The 24,350-nt window shown below is 39.6% G+C and overlaps 1 protein-coding gene across 2 annotated transcripts in view; it reads right to left on the minus strand.

Moving 5' to 3' along the window:
- LOC131243384 (kinesin-like protein KIN-7D, mitochondrial) overlaps nucleotides 1–24,350 on the minus strand; it is a 105,470-nt gene that overhangs the window by 50,891 nt on the left and 30,229 nt on the right. For both annotated transcript variants that reach the window (XM_058242715.1, XM_058242714.1), the window contains 5 exons: nucleotides 22,700–22,752; nucleotides 21,321–21,386; nucleotides 20,668–20,721; nucleotides 20,299–20,358; nucleotides 18,491–18,569 (listed from right to left, as the gene is read on the minus strand). In XM_058242715.1, the coding sequence (XP_058098698.1) occupies nucleotides 18,491–18,569; nucleotides 20,299–20,358; nucleotides 20,668–20,721; nucleotides 21,321–21,386; nucleotides 22,700–22,752 (312 nt within the window). The remainder of the gene's footprint in view (nucleotides 1–18,490; nucleotides 18,570–20,298; nucleotides 20,359–20,667; nucleotides 20,722–21,320; nucleotides 21,387–22,699; nucleotides 22,753–24,350) is intronic.

Raw genomic sequence — 24,350 nt, forward strand, 5'->3', positions numbered from 1 at the left:
ATAATAAGTGTTTAAATTTTTCTTATTTTGGATAATGGGTCATTCCACTTAAGTGAGTAGTATACTTGTAATTATTCCAAATTTTTAATTATAAAAGCACGTGGAGAGGTCAAACCCTAGTGGAGATTTGAGAAGAAGAGAGGGAAAAAAAAAAAAGCTCTCTTATGTGAAGTAACTTTCCTCCTTGTTTTTTTAGAGTTTGTGAGAAACCCTCCCTTCCAATTAAATTGTGGAATGGTAAAGGCTTGTTTGGTGATAGATTTCCCAAGGTACATCATTCCTCTCTCTCTTCTTCTAAAGGTAGACTTCTTCTTCTCATGTCTTCCTCTTTCCCCTTCCATTACAACATTCTAAACTTATTAAAACCCCACTCAATCCTCCCTCTCTCTCCTCATTTACCTAGACACATTTGGACTCGCACGTGTCCATATGGGCAGCCACGTGTCCACCTCCATTTGGGGTTTTTCCTCTTTGATTTTCCTCCAAAACTCCCAAATCCCTAGATCCTTTGAATCCCAAAAATCCTCGTTCCTAAATCTCCATCCATGAATACAAAACCCTAACGAAAATCTGAATTTTTTGTGAAACTTTCCCCAAACTAGAATTTTGCTTGCATCTCTGTCTATCCACGTGGTTGTTGCACTTAGAGGTGTACACAAGTCGAACCGAGTCGAGCTTGGCACAGCTCAACTCGGCTCGGCCACTAGCTAACTCCCACTCAAACTCGGCTCGGCTCGGTCCTCGAGCTTGACTGGCCAACTCGGCTCGATTTAATCAGCAGCTCAGGCCAGTTCGAGCCAAGATGGAGCCGAGTTCGCCTGTGCAACATTTTCACAAACACATGGAGTGCACCTTCAATTTCTTACTGTATGTAAAACAGCAACAGCAGTTTTATAGGTATTTCATAAAACACTCAGCAAGCAACATCAAAATCAAGACACAAGAGTATTTGTTTCATATCCATACCTTCCTCGCCACCAGCCGACACTTCATTGAGTCATTTCATCAAACACTTGTTGAGAAACATCAATATCAAAATAACTGAGTCACTGAACTAGTTCGATCTGAGTTCAATTAGAGTTGGGGTTCGATTCGAGTTGAGTCGAGTTCGGGCAAACTCGAACCCAGTTCGAAATTTTTTCGAGCTCAAAAAATCAGTTCGACTCGGCTCAAACTCAGTTTCGAACAGAGTCGAATCGAGCTTTTACGAGTCGAGTCGAGCGAGCTAACCGAGCTAACTCGGTTCATGTACAGCCCTAGTTGCACTACCCACGCTGGATTGGAAGTCCCTACTTCCAAGTGGGCCACTCTTTAATTATTTTATATTTTTGTGCACTGCGTATGTGATAACCTAGGATATTCATGTTATAAATTTGAATTCCCGAATCTATTATGTGGATATGCTTGATTTTATATGTTGTTTGTTGAAATTAATGTGTAATTGATCTCTCATCTTGCATCTTAGGATAGTTTCCATCACCCTACATCATAATCTCTTGTAAGGGCCTTTTATAAATAAGGCACATGCGTTGAGGTTGATTTTCAACACATCTCCCTTCTCTATTCATCTTCCCTTACCTCTATTCTTTCCATTACATGGTATTAGAGCATAGGTTCTAACTACCTGTCACGCCCCAGACTTGGTAACTGGACTCACAAGGACCCCGATGGCCGGTTCTGGCCGCAACAGCCTCCGTAGTACCCCATTCTCAGCTCCTGAGGCAGGTTCCGATCCTGAGATCCTACAAGGAGGATTTCCATAATAGTATAATCATTTTCAAATATGAGCATAAGCGCTTCACCGAGTTCGCGTGCAACAACAGCTATCAGGCGACTATCGGCATGACTCCTTTTGAGGCACTTTATGGCAGACCGTGCAAATCTCCTAGTTGTTGGACCGAGGTTGGAGAGCGTCGTCTCTTAGATCCCGAGTTTGTGCAGCAGACGTCAGAGGTTATTGATGTTATCAGGTAGAGGATGCGCACAGCTCAGAGCCGACAGAAGAGTTTTGCTGATCGTCGACGTCGACCCCTTGAGTTCGCAGTCGGGGACATGGTGTATCTCAAGGTCTCGCCTATGAAAGGCGTGGTTCGCTTTGGTGTGAAGGGCAAGCTCGCCCCGAGATTCATTGGACCTTTTGAGATCACCGAGCACATAGGCGCTATGGCCTATAGGCTTGCCTTACCTCCTGAGTTGTCCACGATCCACGATGTATTCCATGTGTCTATGTTGCAAAAATGTGGGTCGGACATTATTCCCGTGATTGATTGGCAGCCGCTTGAAGTCCGTGAGGATAATTCCTACATTGAGCAGCCGATTCGTATTCTTGATCGGAAGGAGCAGGTCCTCAAGACCAAGGTCATTCCCTTGGTGAAAGTGCAATGGGGTCATCATTCGGAGGCTGAGGCGTCTTGGGAATGCAAGGCCGAGAATAGAGAGCGTTATCCCCATTTGTTCGATGATTGATTGCCTATATTGCTTGCATTGCCTTCTCTTGATTGACGATTGATATATATGATGATGTTTATGCATATTGTTGTTCCAGTTTTTGTCAATTTCGAGGTTAAAATTTTTTTATTGGTGGGGACGATTGTGAGACCCAACCCAAGTTCGCATGTGTGCGTGTGTAAGTATGCATTTCGTTCATTTTGGTCCCGCGGTTCTACCGATAAAATTTCGCTGACCTGCGACCTTCGCATAATGTTTGCGGTTACCCTTAAGTTCAGTCATGTAGACCCGACTCGGATTGACCTGAAACTTACGCCATCGCGACCGCATCGTCGTCACGGTTCCAACGACGCGTCGCGTGCGAAAATTCGACGTGTCCATCAAAAGTTATGGGCCGCGCATCTTTTGGACCATTGATCGCGTTTTTGGTGGGACCCACATGATTTGCACGTTTCCTCATGTGCACGTTTGCCAATGGTGATGACATCACCATTTCCATGATGACATATGGCTTAGTCTAGCAATGATGGACTCCCTTCTCCAAACTCATCATGACTCTTTCTTTTTCTCTTTTCTAGAAGTCATCATGAGATTTTTTCTTCCCCATGCAATTTCTCTTCCCCAATCAGAAATTTTTTGAAATTTCTCTTCTCTAGGGAGAGAGAGAGACCACCACATCCTCTTTTCTAGCAAATGTAATCATCACTTTGAATAAAACTCCCTTCTTGCTAGCAAATGCATCTCATTCCTCTCTCTCCTCCCTCATTTCTCTCATTCTTTCTCTTGCAAAAAAAATTCAGCCCCTTTTTCCCTCTTTTCCAGCCCCTTTTCCTCCTTTTTCCCCTCAATCCCTCCATTGAAAACCCATCTCAACCCTTCATCTTGCTTCCTTGGACCCTTAGAAGCTTGGAGTGGAGTTTTGATAGAGATCTTAAGGAGGGTAACTATGATTTTGCTGATCTGATTTTCTACCCTTAAAATCTTCTCATTTCTTTTGTGTGGATCATATGGGGCCCACCAATCCATGGTGGGGACCCCATTTGACCCCATGGATGTGGCCTTTTGGCCCATCCTACATGCATATCATGAAACATGATGGGGCCATTCTCCATGGACCCCATCATGATGTATTATATAATCCACCTTATTTCAAGGGCATCTAGACCCTAAAAGTCATGTTGGGATGGCATCCCAACCACCCATTCTAGTCATAGATTATGCATGCATTAGTTTAATGTTGCATGTTCAAGTAACATTGTTGTATGGTTAAGATTGACTCTTTGGAGGGCCCATAAGTGGCGGGGCCCTACCCCCATGGCCGGATTACTTTCTTTTCTTCTTCTCTTTTCTCTGATGTGTGGATGATAATGTGTGTGTGGCCCATTTAGTGGGCCTAGGATGTCCCAAAATAAATAAAAATAAAAATAAAAAAATCCAGCAAGGTGGGACGCCCTTACCTCCCAACTCCATGATCTTTGGACACCTTAATCGATGCATGCAAGTGTCCTAATCTTAGTCTATGATCTGGACATATGTGGGGCCCACTGAGGAGGGCCACACACCATTTTTATGGCTGAGATTATTGAGATATAGACTGATGTGTCCAGCCATGTATTGCTGTCCAAAAATCTGGACTGTTGCATGGACTGTCATGTTCAATCTTTGGCATGGATTTTTGGATCATGATTTCCATTATTTTCTTCATAAGTATGGGGTGTAATAAGAAGGTGTGGATCCCACCTTGAGGTGTGGTGGGTCATACCTCAGATGGCCCATGAAATGGTACCCAAAAACAAGGCCCATAGGGGTGGGCGGTCCACCTTGTTGGGCTGTCCAGCCCACATGTATGGAGGGAAAACATACACTTCAGCTTGGTTTCTATGAGGGATGGGCCACTTTTGTGGACCCCACCTTACTGTATTTTATGAAGAAAATATTAAACCTCCATTTTCCCCCTCCTGAATGAAGTTTGGGCCCACCTTATTAGGTAAACAATGCATGGACAGCAACATCTCTTCCTAGACAGATTGAAATTCCTAATTTAATTAAAATATTTATGAGCATCCAAAAATCATAAAATTTTGCAGAGAGGTGGTCCACTCATGGTAAGACCCACCTACAAAATTTGGGGGCTAATGGATACCTGTACACACCATGGTGTTGGCTGGACCGGCCCATTACAATATGGTGTCCAGATCAGTTCGATTTTCAGGACAGATTGATTTCTTTAAATAAATTAAAATATTTCTAGATGTCAAAAAATTCTGAAATTGTGGCAGTGTGGTCCACCCATGGTAGGACCCACCTACCAAATTTCAGGTCCAGTGGACCCCTGTACACACCGTGACAAGGGCCGGACTGGCCCACCATGTTGGGACGTCCAAGTCAGTCCGATTTTCTGGACAGTCTGTTTCATTTAAATAAATTAAAATATATTTCTAAGTGTCCAAAAATCCTGAAATTTTGTGGGGGTGTGGGCTACCTATGGAAGTGTTACCCTGCAAAATTTCAGATCCAACAGACATTTGAGCTGGCCGTGGTACGCTGGAAGTGGCCTGCTAGGCAGGGACACCCAGGCTGGGGCGTTCAGCCTGCTTTGTGGGCCCACCTTGATGTGTTGTATATCCCACCACCCATCCATGTGGGGTCCTTAGGGGATTGATCATCCTCCCCCTTTTTATTCAATTGGGGCCCATTGGGTGGATTTTTGGGCCAGACACCTGATGGGGACATCACGCGCACTCACGCCGCCCCCCCTACGCACGTACGTACGTAGGAGGACCCCACCATCGATCTGGCTCGATGACGACGTCCAGGGAGGGCCTCCTAGCTAGAAGACAAGTTTTGGTTCAGAAAAGTGGCCCGATAGTCAAGAAAAGCCCACCATGGGATCTCATGATCATGGCCCACTCGTCGGATTGGTTTTATATTTTAGGTTTTGCTTATTGTTATTATTTAGAACATCGTGGACGCTTTAAATTTCCTTGTTTGGTTTTTATTTTAGTTTACTTCATCGCCAAGTAATAGGTGTCGCATATTGTGCGAGTTTTTGGGTATAGGGTTCTCCCTATAAATAGGCACCCTTTGTAGTTCTTTTCATTCATTGAAGTTAATAAAAAAAATTCCTGCTTTATTTTTCTGCTCTCTTCATGAGTTGTGGAAGAATTCAAAAGTGGGTGCGAAGCCCTCCCTTTTCGAAGGGCTAACTACCGTGGTGCGAAGCCACATCGATTCCAATTCACCCCCATCTTCCATCATCTTTTTTTTTCCATCTTCCCCCACCATCCGTACTTTGAATTTGTCCTTTTGTTGCATCAGATTTCTTCATTGAAGCAGGTTTCCAGATTTCGGCCCGCAGGCGAGCTGAAACTTCGGCGGAACACCACGCACAAACCGTACATCGGATCGAGCTAAAATTTGGAGGTTTTGGAGTCCATCCCTGGCCGACCAGGGCCAAGGTGGCCTTTTTCTGAATAGTGGGCCCCACACACGTGTGGCCGGGATCACACGCACGTCCGTTTGGGCCATTGTTGTTGTCCACACACGGGATCATCTTTTGGCTCAGGTTTTTATCCTCTTTTATCCTCTCATAGTCATTTTTTCATGAATCCTAACCCTATATTACATGATCCCTAATTGATTTGCCCCTTTTTATCACCTTAGGGTTCCTTGAATTGAAATTAGGGAATCCCTTGGATTAGGGACTGATTTTTATGCATGAGTAGTTGATTTTATTTCCCTTTGACATTGTTTGGTTTATAATTTTATTGGTCTAGTCCTAGCCTGTGTCAGCTTGGACCCGCATAGATTCCCCTTTAATTGAATGTTTGGATTTTCATGTGGGATGTGGAATTTGTGTGATTGTTTCTGAATTGGTATGATCTAAGCCTGCAATCTTGCATATCATATTTAATTTTCCATGTCCTGCATCAACACCCCAGGCCCATAGGGCTGCCTACACGTGGGACATCCCTGCCTTAGGCTACTGCTAGGCCTGCATTCCAACGGCCTGGCCCATTTGATATATGTGTTGCATATCCTCTCTCATCTGGTGGGGCCCACAGTGATGTGTGTGGGCCATCAGGAATTAATTATACTAAGAAATACTTCTATTGTTGAACTCCAACCAACCCAGAAATTTGGGTGGGCTGGAATTTGGCATTGAGCCCAATAATTGTCGCCTATAGATGTTCTTTGGGGCAATATGGCCCACTAGATTTGAGGAGGATTAAAGTCAGTATCTTACCATCTTAATTTTATATTTTTTTTGGGCTTAATTAGTGCATGATTAAAGGCCCATCTCAAATGGGATTCTTCTTGGGCTAGTCTCTTAGTTAAGTATGGGCCTTATAGCCTTGGTTGGGCTGGAACTTTTGATAGGCCCATTGAACCCTTGGGTCCTATATTTACCATGTCATTGTGATGGGTGTTATGGGCCAAATACTCAAGTAGTTGGGCCCTTGTTTGCCCACTATAATAAATCCATACTTGGGCCGAGATGTGAGGCCCAACTTACTTGTGTTAAAAATATAAGGATTTCCCATATGTTGGGATAATGGGTTGCCCATTAGGCCCACCACAATGAGTGAGCCTATGACCCTTATGGTTGGGCCCTGACCTTGCTTAAGGGCCCACCAGGTTGCCTTTGTTTTGGGCTTAGTGTATGGCCGACTAGGCCATAGATTGATTGTGCCTTGGACCTTTCTTTGCATACGTAGAAGGCTACCTTTTGGGACCCAGTTGAGGTTGGATGTCCTCCTTGGTGGCCCTAAGGTAGGCCCATAGAGGCCCTTATAGGTGGTTGAAGGCCCACCTTGAGCCTGGCTAAAACCGTTCCTCCTTAGGATTTGACTCTCTTAGTTTGTGGGTCATCCCAAAGTACTGGGCTCCCACTAGAGGATTTCTCTTCTTCTTAGAATACATGTCTATTGTGCTGACCCGTCGCTGTCCTTCTTGCCTGATATTAGTGGGCGAGATGTTCCTCCCTGCCGATTTGTTCGTGATGACGATGGCAGGATTTGATATGATTTTGGGTATGGACTAGCTTGCGGAATATCGTGTTGTCTTAGACTGCCGCGAGGACGGTTACGTTTCACATTCCAGGCTTACCAGTATTCCAGTTCGTCGCTGAGCCTAGAGGAAAGCCGTTATCTAATTTCTTGGCTTCAGTCGTTGGGGATTCTGTGGTCGAGAGCATTGAGTAGCTGCCAGTAATTTGTGAGTACCTGGATGTATTCTAGGAGATCCCGGGTTTGCCACCACGTCAGCAAGTGGAGTTCCAGATTGATTTGGTACCGAGTACCGCGCCTATTTCGAAGGCCCCCTACCGGATGGCACCGTTGTAGTTGAGTTGTCACGCCCCAGACTCGATAACCAGACTCACAAGGACCCCGATGGTCGGTTCTGGCCACAACAGCCTCCGTAGTACCTCATTCTCGGCTCCTGAAGCAGGTTCCGATCCTGGAATCCTACGAGGAGGATTTCCATAATAGTATAATCATTTTCCAACATGAGCATACCCAAGATCACAGCAAGTACGTCTGAGAATAACAAAGGGCACACATCACAAAATCCACTAAGAATTTGAACTTTTACAAGTTTACATTAGGTTCAAAAGAACATACATAAGGTAATAAGGAAAGAGAGAGAAATCAGCAATACTAAAGTCCTCACTGCTTAACTCTACTCCACGCTCTGCTGCTAAGACGCTTGTCTAGAGTCTCATACACGCATCAATCGTGCATAAGCTTATAGAAGCTTAGAGGGTAGTATAAGTGTGTGATATCGGTGCACAGAAGAATAGCAGGAAGTACGAGGAAAGAACATGCTCAATGAGAATATCACTATCCGTACCAAGGCTTATCATGAATACCATGCAATGAGTACTGGGAGCCATGCTAAGGCAATGCTTGAAGGGGCTTACACAGCCAATGCTAATGTGATGCAAGTAATGTCAGTGCTCATATCCAAACCATATGTCAAGTACATTTCCAATCATAAGGAAATCACCGGGGTCCATTACACTGCTGAATGACTGCCGCTCTACAGACCCCGCATAGTCAAACGAGCGTAAGGGACCTCACTACCCGCTTGTGGACAACCAATCACCAGCAAGGCCTAAAGGTAGCGGACCCATTTACGAGCTGATCAGACTCAGCCTAGCAATGCCTCCTCACACCAGAAAGGTAAGGCCACACCCCTATCCAACAGACTACATGACAGTGGAAGTCGGGGCCTAACGGTATAAGGCCCTCATGCGCTCATAGTTTCCACTCGGTCACGGCATTGGAGCAGAACCTTGGTACCATGGAAGTTTTGGGAATTTCACCCATGAGCATCCTATGCACCCAGTATGCTTAAGTAATATTTCTGGTGTCCACTCATACGGCCATCCACGAATATCCCTGTGGAGGCGAGGCCCTGATGAAGCAAGGGCGGTATCATCATGAAATGTTATGCCAATGCATGAGTCACACACAGATCATGCACTAGCTGCAGGCACACAATGTGCATAAGGGGACAAACTCCATCCCTCAATGACCACCACACAATGCAATCAATTCATACAGATGATGCATATGGGTCATAAAAATGTAAGTGTGCTTCCTGTGGAATATGGAATCCTCCGTCCTAAGGAGGGTTAAGGTCTAGGCACATGGACAGGTATTCTAAAAAAAAGAGAAGTCCTCTAGTGGGAGCCCAGTACTTTGGGATGGCCCACAAACTAAGAGATTCAAATCTTAAGGAGGAACGATCCTAGCCAGGCCCAAGGTGAGCCTTCAACCACCTATAAGGGCCTCTATGGGCCTATCTTAGGGCCACCAAGGAGGACATCCAACCTCAACTGGGTCCCAAAAGTAGCCTTCTACGTATGCAAAGAAAGGTCCAACGCACAATCAATCCATGGCCTAGTGGGCCATACACTAAGCCCAAAACAAAGGCAACCAGATGGGCCCTTAAGTAAGGTTAGGGCCCAACTATGGTCATGGGCTCACTCATTGTGGTGGGCCTAATAGGCAACCCATTATCCCAACATATGGGAAATCCTTATATTTTTAACACAAGTAAGTTGGGCCTCACATCTCGGCCCAAGTATGGATTTATTATAGTGGGCAAACAAGGGCCCAACTACTTGGGTATTTGGCCCATAACACCCATCACAATGACATGGTAAATATAGGACCCAAGGGTTCAATGGGCCTATCAAAAGTTCCAGCCCAACCAAGGCTATAAGGCCTCATACTTAACTAAGAGACTAGCCCAAGAAGAATCCCATTTGGGATGGGCCTTTAATCATGCACTAATTAAGCCTAAAAAAAATATAAAATTAAGATGGTAAGATACTGACTTAAATCCTCCTCAAATCTAGTGGGCCATATTGCCCCAAAGAACATTTATAGGCAACAATTATTGGGCTCAATGCCAAATTCCAACCCACCCAAATTTCTGGGTTGGTTGGAGTACAACAATTGAAGTATTTCTTAGTATAATTAATTCCTGACGGCCCACACACATCACTGTGGGCCTCACCAGATGAGAGAGGATATGCAACACATATATCAAATGGGTCAGGCCGTTGGAATGTAGGCCCAGTAGTAGCCTAAGGCAGGCAGGGATGTCCATTGGCCCCAAAATTTTGTAGGTGGGTCCTACCATGAGTGGACCACCTCTCTGCAAAATTTTATGATTTTTGGATGCTCATAAATATTTTAATTAAATTAGGAATTTCAATCTGTCCAGGAAGAGATGTTGCTGTCCATGCATTGTTTACCTAATAAGGTGGGCCCAAACTTCATCCAGGAGGGGGAAAATGGAGGTTTAGTATTTTCTTCATAAAATACAGTAAGGTGGGGTCCACAAAAGTGGCCCATCCCTCAGAGAAACCAAGCTGAAGTGTATGTTTTCCCTCCATACATGTGGGTTGGACAGCCCAACAAGGTGGACCGCCCACCCCTATGGGCCTCCTTTTTGGGTACCATTTCATGGGCCATCTGAGGTATGACCCACCACACCTCAAGGTGGGATCCACACCTTCTTATTACACCCCATACTTATAAAGAAAATAATGGAAATCATGATCCAAAAATCCATGCCAAAGATTGAACATGACAGTCCATGCAACAGTCCAGATTTTTGGACAGCAATACATGGCTGGACACATCAGCCTATATCTCAATAATCTCAGCCATAAAAAGGGTGTGTGGCCTTCCTCAGTGGGCCCCACATATGTCCAGATCACAGACTAAGACTAGGACACTTGCATGCATCGATTAAGGTGTCCAAAGATCATGGAGTTGGGAGGTAAGGGCGTCCCACCTTGCTAGATTTTTTTATTTTTATTTTTATTTATTTTGGGACATCCTAGGCCCACTAAATGGGCCACACACACATCATCATCCACACATCAGAGAAAAGAGAAGAAGAAAAGAAAGTAATCCGGCCATGGGGGTAGGGCCCCGCCACTAATGGGCCCTCCCAAGAGTCAATCTCAACCATACAACAATGTTACTTGAACATGCAACATTAAACTAATGCATGCATGATCTATGACTAGAATGGGTGGTTGGGATGTAATCCCAACATGACTTTTAGGGTCTAGATGCCCTTGAAATAAGGTGGATGATATAATACATCATGATGGGGTCCATGGAGAATGGCCCCATCATGTTTCATGATATGCATGTAGGATGGGCCAAAAGGCCACATCCATGGGGTCAAATGGGGTCCCCACCATGGATTGGTGGGCCCCATATGATCCACACAAAAGAAATAAGAAGATTTTAAGGGTAGAAAATCAGATCAGCAAGATCATAGTTACCCACCTTAAGATCTCTATCAAAACTCCACTCCAAGCTTCTAAGGGTCCAAGGAAGCAAGATGAAGGGTTGAGATGGGTTTTCAATGGAGGGATTGAGGGGAAAAAGGAGAAGGGGCTGGAAAAGAGAGAAAGAAGGAGAGAAATGTGGGAGGAGAGAGAAAAATGAGATGCATTTGCTAGCAAGAAGGGAGTTTTATTCAAAGTGATTATTACATTTGCTAAAAAAGAGGATGTGGTGGTCTCTCTCGCCCTAGAGAAGAGAAATTTCAGAAAATCTCAGATTGGGGAAGAGAAATTGCATGGGGAAGAAAAAATCTCATGATGACTTCTAGAAAAGAGAAAAAGAATGAGTCATGATGAGTTTGGAGAAGGGCGTCCATCATTGCTAGACTAAGCCATATGTCATCATGGAAATGGTGATGTCATCACCATTGGCAAATGTGCACATGAGGAAACATGTAAATCATGTGGGTCCCACCAAAAAAGCGGCCCATAACTTTTGATGGACACATCGGATTTTCGCACGAGACGCGTTGTTGGAACCGCGACGATGATGCGGTCGCAATGGCGTAAGTCTCAAGTCAATCCGAGTCGGGTCTACATGACCGAACTCAAGGGTAACCGCAAACACTATCCGAAGGTCGCGGGTCACCGAAATTTAACCGGTAGGACCGCGGGACCAAAATGAACGAAATGCATACTTACACACGCACACATGCGAACTTGGGTCGGGTCTCACACTACCCTTCCTCATTTCTCTATTTCTCATCTCCCTTCTAACTGTTTTTCTACTTTTCATTTTGACAATCCACCGTCTATCCCTGCTAGTTTACCAAACATATATGATGGTGAAAGAGGACTTATTTCCGTCCAATCAACGTTATTGAGGGTTGTTTCATCTTCATTAATGATCGTATGAGGCTGTATACACATTAATCCCTAAGAACACCGAACTGGCTTCATAAATTCAAATTTGATCAGATCCACTTCAATTGAGAGCTCCTATAGTAGCATCATGGATCTTCTTATCGGCAACATTTTAAGGACTCTTTTCAGTCAGTCCCAGAGATGCTAGATCACATTTTCAGTGCCACCAGCAACACGAGATCTATGTTCTGGCACCATAGGTGACCGGATCCCGACATCTAAAGTCATCAGAAGTGTTGGATCTCAGCGTCGGCACCACCAACGATGTCAGATCCATCATCTACAACCACCCAAGGTGTTCCGTTACGGTATCGGTGGGCGTAACGGTGCCCACCGTTACCGATACGGATACGCCCCGTATCGGCCAATACGGGGCAGTAACGGCCGATACAGGGTGTATGACGGTGCAAAAAAAAATAAAAAAAAGGTTAAAAAATTATGGAAAAATATCCATTAAATCCCAAATATTCTAAATATTCCAAATATGCATTCATTTATAATTTAGAACATGTTTGTGGTGGTGTAACAGTCCACTCTTTGGTAAGAATGCTATATCGGGTTGTCTGATGGATTTATGAACCTGACAACCTGGAATTAACTGCAAACCTTTTATATTTAGTTTTCTAACTATATAATATCTATATAAATTTACTATAATGAATGTAATACCAAAACATCTTATATTTTCAAGTTTTCCTTTTATTTATAGTGCTAGTACATTGCATACTTCGTGACTTGCATACATTTCATTTCAATATATAGAGTTTAGGGACTTTTGTATCCTAATATGTAATTCATATACCTAACAATTTGATATCATTTTCCTCAATAGATCTTTTTAAAAAATTAAAATTAAATTGGGGTAAATAGTGTTGTCAATTCGGGGCTAATTAGGGGAGCGTTTGATGTCCTAAACTAGCCTCAAATTAATGCAATCTATTGGCACTTATCCCACTAATGGATTGATGGACATTTATTGGATAGTAAAAAATGAAAAATATCAAATGGTCCTATTTCAAAAAACAAGTGTCTGCAAACTAATAGTGAAAATTGTTCAAACAATTTAATTTTGGGATTGTGACTTCGCAACAATGGTCCCAAAATTTAATTGGTTAATTTTGAGTTGATATATTCCTCATGAATAAATTTTTGGGGCCAAGTACGTGGGGTTCACTTGATTAAGTATTATATATACATGTCATCCATCCGTTTTGTCAACTCATTTAAGGGTATTGGAAAAAAATGAGGTAAATCCAGATCTCAGGTGGACCACTAGTGAGCCAGGCAGGCCACCTCGATGTATTTGTATATCCATGCCATCAATCCGTTTTGCCAACTCATTTTAAGGCATGGTCCAAAAATTCAGGTAGATCTAAATCTTCGATGGACCACTAGTGAGCATGCCTTTAAAAGTGGGGCCCACCTCAATGCATTTGTTGTATATCCATTTGGTCCATCCTTTTTGCCCACTTAATTCAGGGCATGGACCAAAAAATGAGGTTGATCCAAATCTTAGGTAGATCCCAAAATAAGGATTTAATTCCCACTATTAAAATTTTCTTAACACATTTTATTTTGGGATCAAGCTGTTATTTGTGTTCTCCCTTCATCAAGGTGAAGGTCCATGTGACCTCATCAATAGGTTGGATGGAAAATAAACATTATAATGAGCACTAAGAAGATTTTAACGGTGGGCATTCAATCCCAATTGTGCGGTCCAATTGAGATTTTGATCCCTTCATTTCAAGGATCATGCCTTGAAATAAACCTGAAAAATTATGGATGGCATGGATTTACTATACATAAATCAAGGTCGCACACGTAATAAAATAGTGTGTGCACTGCAGAGTATTAAAAAAATTAAAAAATAAAATAAAATAACAGCGTAGCTGTGAAACAGCCACGCCAGTCCATTCATTTTTTCTAGAAAAAGAAAAGAAGAGAGGGAAATGAAAAGAAAAGAGGGAAAGAAGAGAGAGGGGACCGAAAAGAGAGAGAGAGAGAGAGAGAGAGAGAGAGAGAGAGAGAGAGAAGGAGAAGGGCAGCAACTGTTGCCACCACAACAGCGCCGAAGCCCAATAATAATAATAATAATAATAAGAAGAAGAAGAAGAAGAAGAAGAAGAAGAAAAGGAAAGGAAAAAAAAAACCAGGTATGTTTTTTTTCTTTTTTTTTTTTCCATTTTTCTTTAGGGTTATGTCCCGTAATGTTTGTTACGATACCGTAACGGCAGAGGTGCCCGTTTTGGGGCCGTATCGCGTAACGGTTGATACCGTTACCGTTACATATCAGTCATTACGACCGAAACGTAACCGATTTTGAATACCCTGGGGGCCCCTAGAAGCATCGGAGCTCTATTCCAAGACCACTAGCTATGCAAAATCAAACATATGAATATGCATTTTACAGATTATGCAACTGATTTTCATTTTTCTTTTTTTGAATGCTTTTATTTTCGGTTGATTTTTTAAAATTAACAAAAAGATTTTCAATCCTTTTCTGTTTTAATGACTGAATATGATGTGCTAATAATAGTAGAATATATCGATATGCATTTAACAAATTATGCAACTGATTTTATATTTTTTATTTTTTAAAATTTTCAGACTATTTTTGGCTGATTTTTAAATTTTAGGAAAAAACATTGCCTTTCACAATTTTTCCTGTTTTAATGGTTGAATATGATGTGTTAATTATGATATAACTTATCAATGTGCATTTAACATATTATGCAACTAATTTTCTAATTTTTTATTTTTTATTTTCGGACTTTTTCGGCTAATTTTTAAAAATTACGAAAAATAAAAAAAATTCAATTTTTTTTTGTTTGAATGGTTGAATATGATGTATTAATCATAGTAGAACATATCAATGTGCATTCAACATATTATGCAACTGATTTTCTTTTTTTTTTTACTTTCAAACTATTTTTGTCCAATTTTTAAAAATTAGGAAAAATCATTTTTTCAATCCTTTTCTATTTTAATGGAAGAATATGTTGTGTTAATCATAATAGAACATATCAATATGCATTTAACATATTATACAACTGATTTTATATTTTGTAGTTTTTTTTATTTTCAGACATTTTTCAGCTGATTTTTAAAATTTTGGAAAAATCATTTCTTTTTTCAAAAAAAGATTGAAAAAAAAATTATTTTTCCTAATTTTTTCAAATCGACAAAAAATAATCCAAAAATTATATACATGTGTGTGTGTGTGTGTAATCAGTTGCATAATATGTTAAATACATATTGATATATTTTACTATGATTAACACATCATATTCAACCATTAAAACAAAAAAAGAAAATGATTTTTTCTAATTTTCAAAAATTGGCCAAAAATAGTTTAAAAACTTTTTTAAAAATAGAAAAGCAATTGCATAATATGTTAAAAGCACATTGATATGTTCTAATATGATTAGCACATCATATTCAACCATTAAAACAGAAAAAGATTAAAAAAAAAATTTATTTTTCCTAATTTTTAAAAATCGGCCAAAAATAGTCTGAAAATTAAAATAAAAAATAAAAAATCAGCAGCATAATATGTTAAATGCGCATTGATAAATTCTATTATAATTAACACATCATATTCAACCATTAAAACAGAAAAAGATTGCAAAAACAAATGATTTTTCCTAATTTTTAAAAATCAATAAAAAATAGTCCGAAAATTAAAAATATATATATAAGCAGTTGCATAATCTGTCAAATGCATATTAATATGTTCTACCATAATTAAACATCATATTCAACCATTAAAACATAAAAGGATTGAAAAAATATATTTTTCTTAACTTTTAAAAATCAGCCGAAAATAGTTCGAAAATTTTTATAAAAAAATTTGAAAATTAGTTGTATAATCTGTAAAATGTGCATTCCTATGTTCTAATTTGAATAATGCATCATATTCAATCATAACAACTGATATTTTATTTTATTTTTTTTAAAAGGTATAAATACCTATTTTTGAAGATTTTCTGGAAAATAGCTCACGGAGCTTCAATTGAACAAAATCCTTGAAATAACTTGTCTTGATCTTCAAATTCAAGCTAAGAGTGGTCGGAATTTGTAGTAGAATATTTAGGAAAGAATTTGGAAGAGAAAAGTGCCAAAAAAGTGAAAAAAAAAAAAGTCATAATTTAAAAAGACAAAAAATAAATAAATCATTTTTTTTTATCGCTACGGTCTGACTATTCCGGGGGTAACGGCCATTTCAATTTCAAAATCCAGGAGGTCTCTGTTTCAAACCTGTATCGCGTAACAGAATCGACCATTACTGTTACTTATCGGCCGATACATAACCGATTTTGAATACCTTGATAATGACTATGATCACAAATATTAATGACCACCTGTGTCTGGTAGACACCTCCTTCAACATCATTAATGTGCAGGAAACTTAAAACTATCTATGAATATATCAGTTAAAGGGAGGAAATCCTCGTCCTAGGGAGGATGAGTTTCATCATAACAACCACTAGCCAAGGGAGAGTTGTGTACCATGGTGCTCAATACTTTAAATGTCATTAATCACAGTAGCAGATTGGACAACCAGTGAATGTTTTGGCAGCCATCTTTTGTGTGGGAACCAGAAACGAGTTGGGTTGCAACTTGCAAGGTCTCTGCCATCAAGCTCCCAATGCCTTAGCCCTAACCCCACATATGACTGTGAGTGTGCACAAAATGAAGGTTATTATGCTTAGGTGTCTGGCTTGACACTTGCATTGGAGGATCACATCACGTCCCTAGTTCATAACCCATCATTCCCATACCAGATTAACTGGATCATGTACAAGCTTTCACTAATCCTTAGACTAGAGGTTGTGTCTGGACTTTATGGTCCATGTGTTTTGTGATTTTGACTCATACTGCAAGGTTCCATCAGTGGTTGACATTCGTGGGGTTGGCTGCATGCATTAGAATATGGTAGAAGCAGCCATGCTCAAAAAAGGGATCCACAATGACAACAGAGTTTATCTTTGTCAGCATTTCCATGCCCATTCCCTCGATTCCAAGCAGGTTTGCATTCTGTTGTTAAAGCAGATCGCAGAAAGAACAAATTTAGTACTGCTTGAAGCTTGCTGATGAGCCTCTCCTCTGATATAGCTGTAGATAGTTCCTAGTGAGGGGTTACGATTCCATCCCAAGAATCTGTACATGCTGCGGTTCAAAGTAAGAGTGAAGGCTAGAAAGGAATTTGAAGAGTTGAAGTTGTTGTGTTTGTTTTTTCATATCATCCATATCAACGAGATGTGTTAGAGAGCTATCCAACTCTAACCATTTTCAGTTAAGATTTGCAAAATATTCTTCAGTGGTTTCATCGTCTTGTTGAAGAATATTAATCCCAATATAAGTTTGTATAACTGACGATCTTCACACGTCCAACAACTTTGTAGCTTTGACGCTGCAGAAGATTATGGCTATCCCCATGTCCTCCAATGAGCCTCACCTCAAAACCAAATCCTAGAGAGGCATCACTCTTAGCTGTATGCAAATTCCACCTAAATCCCAACCTGTACCAGATGGTGTGAAGATCTGGAACAATAATCCCATCCGACAGGCTTGAGAGATGCAAAGTAGTCCATCTACACAGAGCGCAGAAAGGGTCCCTCCAATCTATTTTTCTTTCTAATAAAACAATCAGCAAAAGCTCCAAAAAAGGTGCTTTTCTAAATGTAATACTTTTCCAATAAGCATTCTTCAAAAGGAACTTAACTAGAATGATTAATCCATTCAAAAAAATTTTTCCTCTAGCAAAGTACAGTCAACCTTAACGTGTTTTGTTCTAGAGTAGCATGAAAGATAAAGATGGAGGAGAATTGCCTAAAACTTCAAGCGCAACAGTTATATGGAAACTTGTTAATTCGTCTACATGACATCGTCAAATTCAGGAGAACTAGTCTAGTGCATGAAATTCAAGTTGAGGCCTCAAATCAGTACCAAGCTTCAACAGACCTGTGGATGTCAGTTTCCTTTTGAACTACATGAAACTAAACTCCAACCAAAGATTCCTCTTGGCCATTGAAAGCAACAATTCAAGTCATCCTGAGGTTATAAAACTTCATAATACAATTGATAGAACTAAATTATTTTCTTCTGAATGATAGCATCTACCAAAACAATAAACCAAGCCTTTTTATAACCAGGTAAACGCGGGTAGATAAATAAATAGTGAACTTTTGCATAGTAGATATGTCTCCTAATAAATCATGGTAATAATCTTGACATAACATAGAACTTTGAATGAATATTAGGACCAAAAAAAATTTTAAGAATGTAGCAGCAAACCTTCTCCAGCAGCAATGAAAGAAAGCGCATGGCCAGGAGATAAAACAACTTCCTCCTTTATGCCCTCAACATAAGTTCCCTGTAAGATTTTTGGAAAACGAAGACCATGTTACAATCAAAATGAAACAAAACAGCATGATGAATTTATATCACAGAAGCAAATGAAGATCAGAAAATGTTGATTACACAGTGGACAGAAATGTGCTGAATCTATAATGATGAAAGACAGAGTTCAGATAAAGAAACATGTAGAAAGACATGTCGGCCAGCCACCTATGATTTACAACTTCTCTACACCCAAGTACCCAACAGAGTAGGCAAATTGTTCTACTGAAAAGTAGTCTCACAATAAAAGGCAAAATCTAGCAAGATAATTACACCATTATAATATAAGTACAGAGTTTGGACAACCCGAACCAGACTGGCCCCACACTTTAGGTCAGGTCGGGTTGGGTTGACATTGGATTGGGCTTGGGCTGAAAATCCTCAACCCAATCCAAACAGCAACAGCCTGAGTTGCACCCATAATTTATAACTCGTAAGAAAGAAACTCAAAGAGTGCTGGCAATAAGCCTTAGAAAAATATTAGCAATATAGGTACAAAAGGCATTACCAATACATACATACATACATACATACATACATATATATATATAAAAGTTAGCAGTGAAGGAATTATGAATCACCGGTAATCCATTCCTATCCACTATTGGGATCACCTATTCCAAAAATCAATCCTATCCAATAATCAAGTGAGCCGCATGGTAGAAAAGTGTATAGCCATTGATAAATAGCAAAAAAATTATTATTGTGGCCCTCTTGATGCGTCGATAGCCATTGACACACACACACGCACACGCACACGCGCACACGCACAGAGTGTCAATTCCAATCGGTTGGACAAGTTAAACAAGTAAAACTAAAATAAATTAAAAAAGTAAATCTTGATAGAAATGCTAGTTTGGATATTTAACACTCCCCAACGGTGTTTTAAATAGCGAATAGCATGTAGCGTAGCGTTCACCCATCTGAAGTGTGAGGCATAAGCTAAATAGCATGTAGCATAAGCTAGACGCTACTTCTAGATTTTTAACCAATGTTGTGTTTGGTTGCACCGATTTCATGATATTCACCAAATTAGGCTGATTAATAATGAAGTTCAACAAAATTTCTTGATATTTGGTGCAACCAAACACAACCTAAAGTAATAGGAAAGAGTAATCATTAAGTATGAGGGTAAAGAAAGAGCAACAAAACTGATTTAATACTATTACAGTATTACTAATATCATTTTTACTAAAAGCATTGAAAAGATTGACTAATTCTTGTTGAAAATAAAAAAATGTAACAATCATTGAACACATTAATTGATTTTAATGTTGTAGTGAAAATAACTTGTAATTTAAGCTACGTAGCGTGTAGTGTAGTCTATGTAGCGTGTAGCATATGGAAATTATCATGTAGCGTAGTCTACACATGATTTAAGCTATTTTCATAAGTTACATAGCGTTAAGGCTAAGCTACACTATGTAGCGTAAGCTACACGCTATATAGCGTAGCTATTTAAAACACTGCTCCCCAGTCCCCAAAGACAGGAAAGGAATGGCTTTTTGCAGTAAAGCAGATATTAGTGTTAAGTAGAACACAATGACCTCCAAGGCAAGCATATTACGCTAACTAAAGCAGTCATGTAGAACACTAAATAGAAAAAGAACAAGATTAGTAAGTAATAACTGCATGTGATGTTAGCTGACATGGGCCGACATTAATTTCATGAAACAGATGCCTTGAGGCATTTTGATACAAACCTGTACATCTTCTCTCACACGCAAATTTTGTCCAGTTGGGTCAAGCAAGTCATTTATCACCTGCAATAGGAAGCACAATTGGAATCTAGATTAAATGAAGTACAGAAAGAAAGAGGATAGATGTACCAAAATGGGCAAAAAAGAACCATTAAATCTATGCAGTGATTACGAGAACCAAGAACAGAATGACAGGCCAATATAGAAATTTATAATCTTAGTAACAAGCACCCTTGTTCTAAAATAAGGGGTATAACTGATAGAATAGCATCATTAGTGATAACCTACAAGTATTAGACCCACAAATAAAGCATTGCAATCAATGGATTTCCAATTTATAAAAAAGTGGCAAATTCAGTGAATAGTACTGACCTCATTATAGATTTCAAGGTATGACACCCGGAGTAAAAACTCTCGTCCTGGAGTCTGCCAAGGCCAAGGGCAAAGATCCACATTATCATCTAATCCCCCACATATTGGATACTTTTAAGCAAATTGAGAAAATGAAATCATAGAAGATGAATAGGGATAGTAACATTTCAATATGAGGTTCAAGCTCTCTGCGGTGACTAGTTCATCTAAAAATCAGCATAATAATTATCATGACAGTGTGAAGCAAAGAAAACTAAGATGTTTGAAAGAAAGATTTAGACAATCGAAATTCACTTTTACAATCAGACCTAATGAAAAACTGATGTTTCCAGATGCAAGTAAAAGATATAAGATGAATTCAAAAGGTAAACACAATTACATGAAGGAAACTTCCCATTTGTAACACGTAACAGGAAATTTTACCGTTTTCAGTTTATCAGTTTGGACATTGAACCTAGTTCACACAATGGACAGTAGATACCCATATTTTTCTAATGTTGGCATGATATTCATACCTTCAATATTGAAGGGAATACTATTAACTGTACAACGAAGGCAGCTATATAGGCAGGTATTGGTTTCTTACAATGGCAATACAATTAAAAAGAACATCATTTGAAACTTGAAAAGACTTCTGATATAAATGCACTTACATCCTGGATCATGCTGAAAACATCCTTGATTGCCAGAGGTATTACTCCAGGGGATTTTTGGTCTCCCTGAAAAGATTATAGAGTTAAAAGAGGATACAAGAAAACAGTATGCATAAAAGTTCTCCTTGAATGCTTCAAGAATTGAAGAATCAGATCAAATGGCTAGAAGTATGAACAAGGGGGGAAAAATAATTAAAGAAAATTAAAGAAAAAGCTCAATGGGTATCAACATAAAAAAATAAGATTCAACAAATAAAAAATCAAATTGATTTAGGAAAAAAAAAAAAAAAGGTAAACTGTCAAAGGATAACCAACAAGAAATGAAGCACAAACCTAGGAAAATCTGAACCGAAGCAAGACAGTACAGCTGGCTTCAGTTCAATCCAACTTGCATATTTTTGTGGGGGGAAATGGCAAAGAATAAAATAAAATCAAGTTTGGGGGAAGGAAAAGGGCAAGGAAATAAAACACATGAAAAGGGAAAGTAGCAAAAAGAACAAGTGCACTCAAAATCCTGATGTTGTTAATAAGTTAGAAAGGGATAAAAAGGAAAAGTGTCAGATGGAGTCAAAGAACTCTCTTAATGGAAATGGAATTAGAATTCTGAGAAAACGATCTTCCAATAACTGTTCAAAATCTTAGACACCAGCGTCAGAAATTTTGAAAAGCGATTAGTTATGAATTCCTTCTCCAGTGTCTGGTGGTTGAAGGGAACACTCGTATGTTATTAGATAGACATTCTCCTTAGTTGACACACTACAAGCCTACAATAAGTAAGTAGATCAATTGATTTGCACTGATCAAGAGCAAATTTTCTTACTTAAAGACCCCAGCAACCAAATTTAGTGCAGACTTCAATAGAAAACTGAGTAATTGGGAAGAGAGAGAGAGAGAGAGAGAGAGAGAGAGAGAGAGAGAAGTTTTGACTCTTTCACTATTATCTCGACAGGTATTTATTCTATAAAATGAACAAAAACAGTTCAATGACTGTAAGCTATGCAAATAATCACACACAACTATGCTAAACATGAACACAAAAGACAGCTAATAACTAGCATTCCCCCTTATACCAAAGTAAAGATTAAAAAATTTAAATAAATAAATAAATAAACATGCATCTTTCGATGACCATAGATAGGATTTCTGACCTTAAATAAGCATTCATAGGATAAAGATTAGAGCCCCCCTATCTATTGCATTTGCTTTTTATTACTATGGAACATTTCTTGCACAGACCAAGTGATTAATTATCTTCATAGTAGAAAGAAAATCCCATTATTGGACTTGATCGTTTTGTCAGTAGTGCAATCTTGATTCGGCATTTTGCAATACTTACCAGGAAATGGAAAGGAAATTATCTTGAAGAATTAGGAGCTTACATGCATAGTGTGGGTCTTCCCACTACTAGTAACGCCATAGGCAAAAACTGTCCCTGGAATTGACAGGTATTGTTGGGGTTAGGAATCTTTCAATTGCAAACATATCTATCTAACAATAAAAGCATTCAACCAGGAATACCGTTGGCTCCTCTTAAACTAAATTTACCTACAAGTCAATGTGACAACCGCTAGAAATCATCAGTTTATCCAACTATATCACAGCTAAAAAAGGGTTGTGAATACCCAACCCACTTAATCCAAGAAATCCTACCTTCACGAAGCATCTAAGCTCAGAACATAAGGGAAAAACAGAACACCTTTCCATTCAAAAAAATAAAAATAAAAATCCACATTGTGATCATATTACACATTCAAACAACTAGCCAATCAAGGGATAGGAAGATGCATCTCCCCAAACATTATGGTTGTGACTCATCGCTTAGAAACTCAAAGAAAAAATAGCTTTGAAAAGCACAACTATGACCTAATGCTTTTGTTACACCTCTTCTGCCTTTTTTTTTCACAAATGATGGCAGAACACCCATTTTTGCAATTCCCTACCAAATTTGTGCATCAAAAGGCACAGATTGAAGCATACATGATACATCAACAAATTGGAGCTGCTAACAATCTTTGAGGAAATTTTCACGAGGGGTAGAAACACTATTTTCATTTTTTTCGCATCAATTTGCTTTTTTTTTCCCTCAAAAATAGGGCACGATCCACCAAAGCATGCATTGTCTGATCTTGATTGGTCTCACTTTGGTTTATCAATGATTCTGGTCAACTTAATCATGTTCTTTAACTGCTTTTTCATTTTTCATATGGATGTCTAGTGTATGCTACCAATATATGCCTAGATCCGTTAATGCCATATCCTATTTTTTTTCATGGTAGGGCATTAACTAAATGCCCATGTTAAGACTTAATCCCAGGCTACACCATGTCAGGAGAGTGATACACAGCCAACTGGGATACTGAGCTGGGTGTGTGAAGTCCATGCATGTATGAGTTTATTTAGGCTACAGTTAATAGACTGGGTGTCATTTCAGACTTTTTGGTACACTCTTTCCTTTACTTTTCTTTTGTTAATATGTATCATTATCATCATCATCACCATAGCCTTGTCCAAGCTATTCAGGCCGGATGTACAAATCTTGTTTTGCCTCATTCCCAAGGCCCTATACCCACTTAGATAAACAACCTTTGTATACCTTCTCATCACCTTGATCCAAGTCCTTTTAGGTTTTCCCCTCACTATCCATTCTAGTGCAACCCTAAGCAAAGTTCCCATCTCAATTTGCCCACCTCATCTTCTCTCCTATGAGGGCTGCTCTTAGGATACTCTTTTTTTTCTTCAATGGTACTGCAAAATTTTATAAAAAGAAGAAAGAAGAACAAAGGATGGGGAGGACGGTGAGATATCAATCTACAACCCCATTTACAAATATCAAGAAAAACCTTGGGCTTCCCTTTACAACCCATAAAAAGGGGCAAGCTCCAAAGCCCAAGATACCATTGGAGATCTCACCATACGGATGGCAACTTCAAAATGACCTGTAACAGCCCAATGACAGTCCCGAAGCAGATTTTTTTCACACAAAGAAAAAAGGCCGTAACGGCCGCTACGGCTTGTATTGTAACAGTATAT

The sequence above is a fragment of the Magnolia sinica genome, chromosome 4 (genome assembly GCF_029962835.1).
Source record: "Magnolia sinica isolate HGM2019 chromosome 4, MsV1, whole genome shotgun sequence".
Taxonomy (NCBI): Eukaryota; Viridiplantae; Streptophyta; class Magnoliopsida; order Magnoliales; family Magnoliaceae; genus Magnolia; species Magnolia sinica.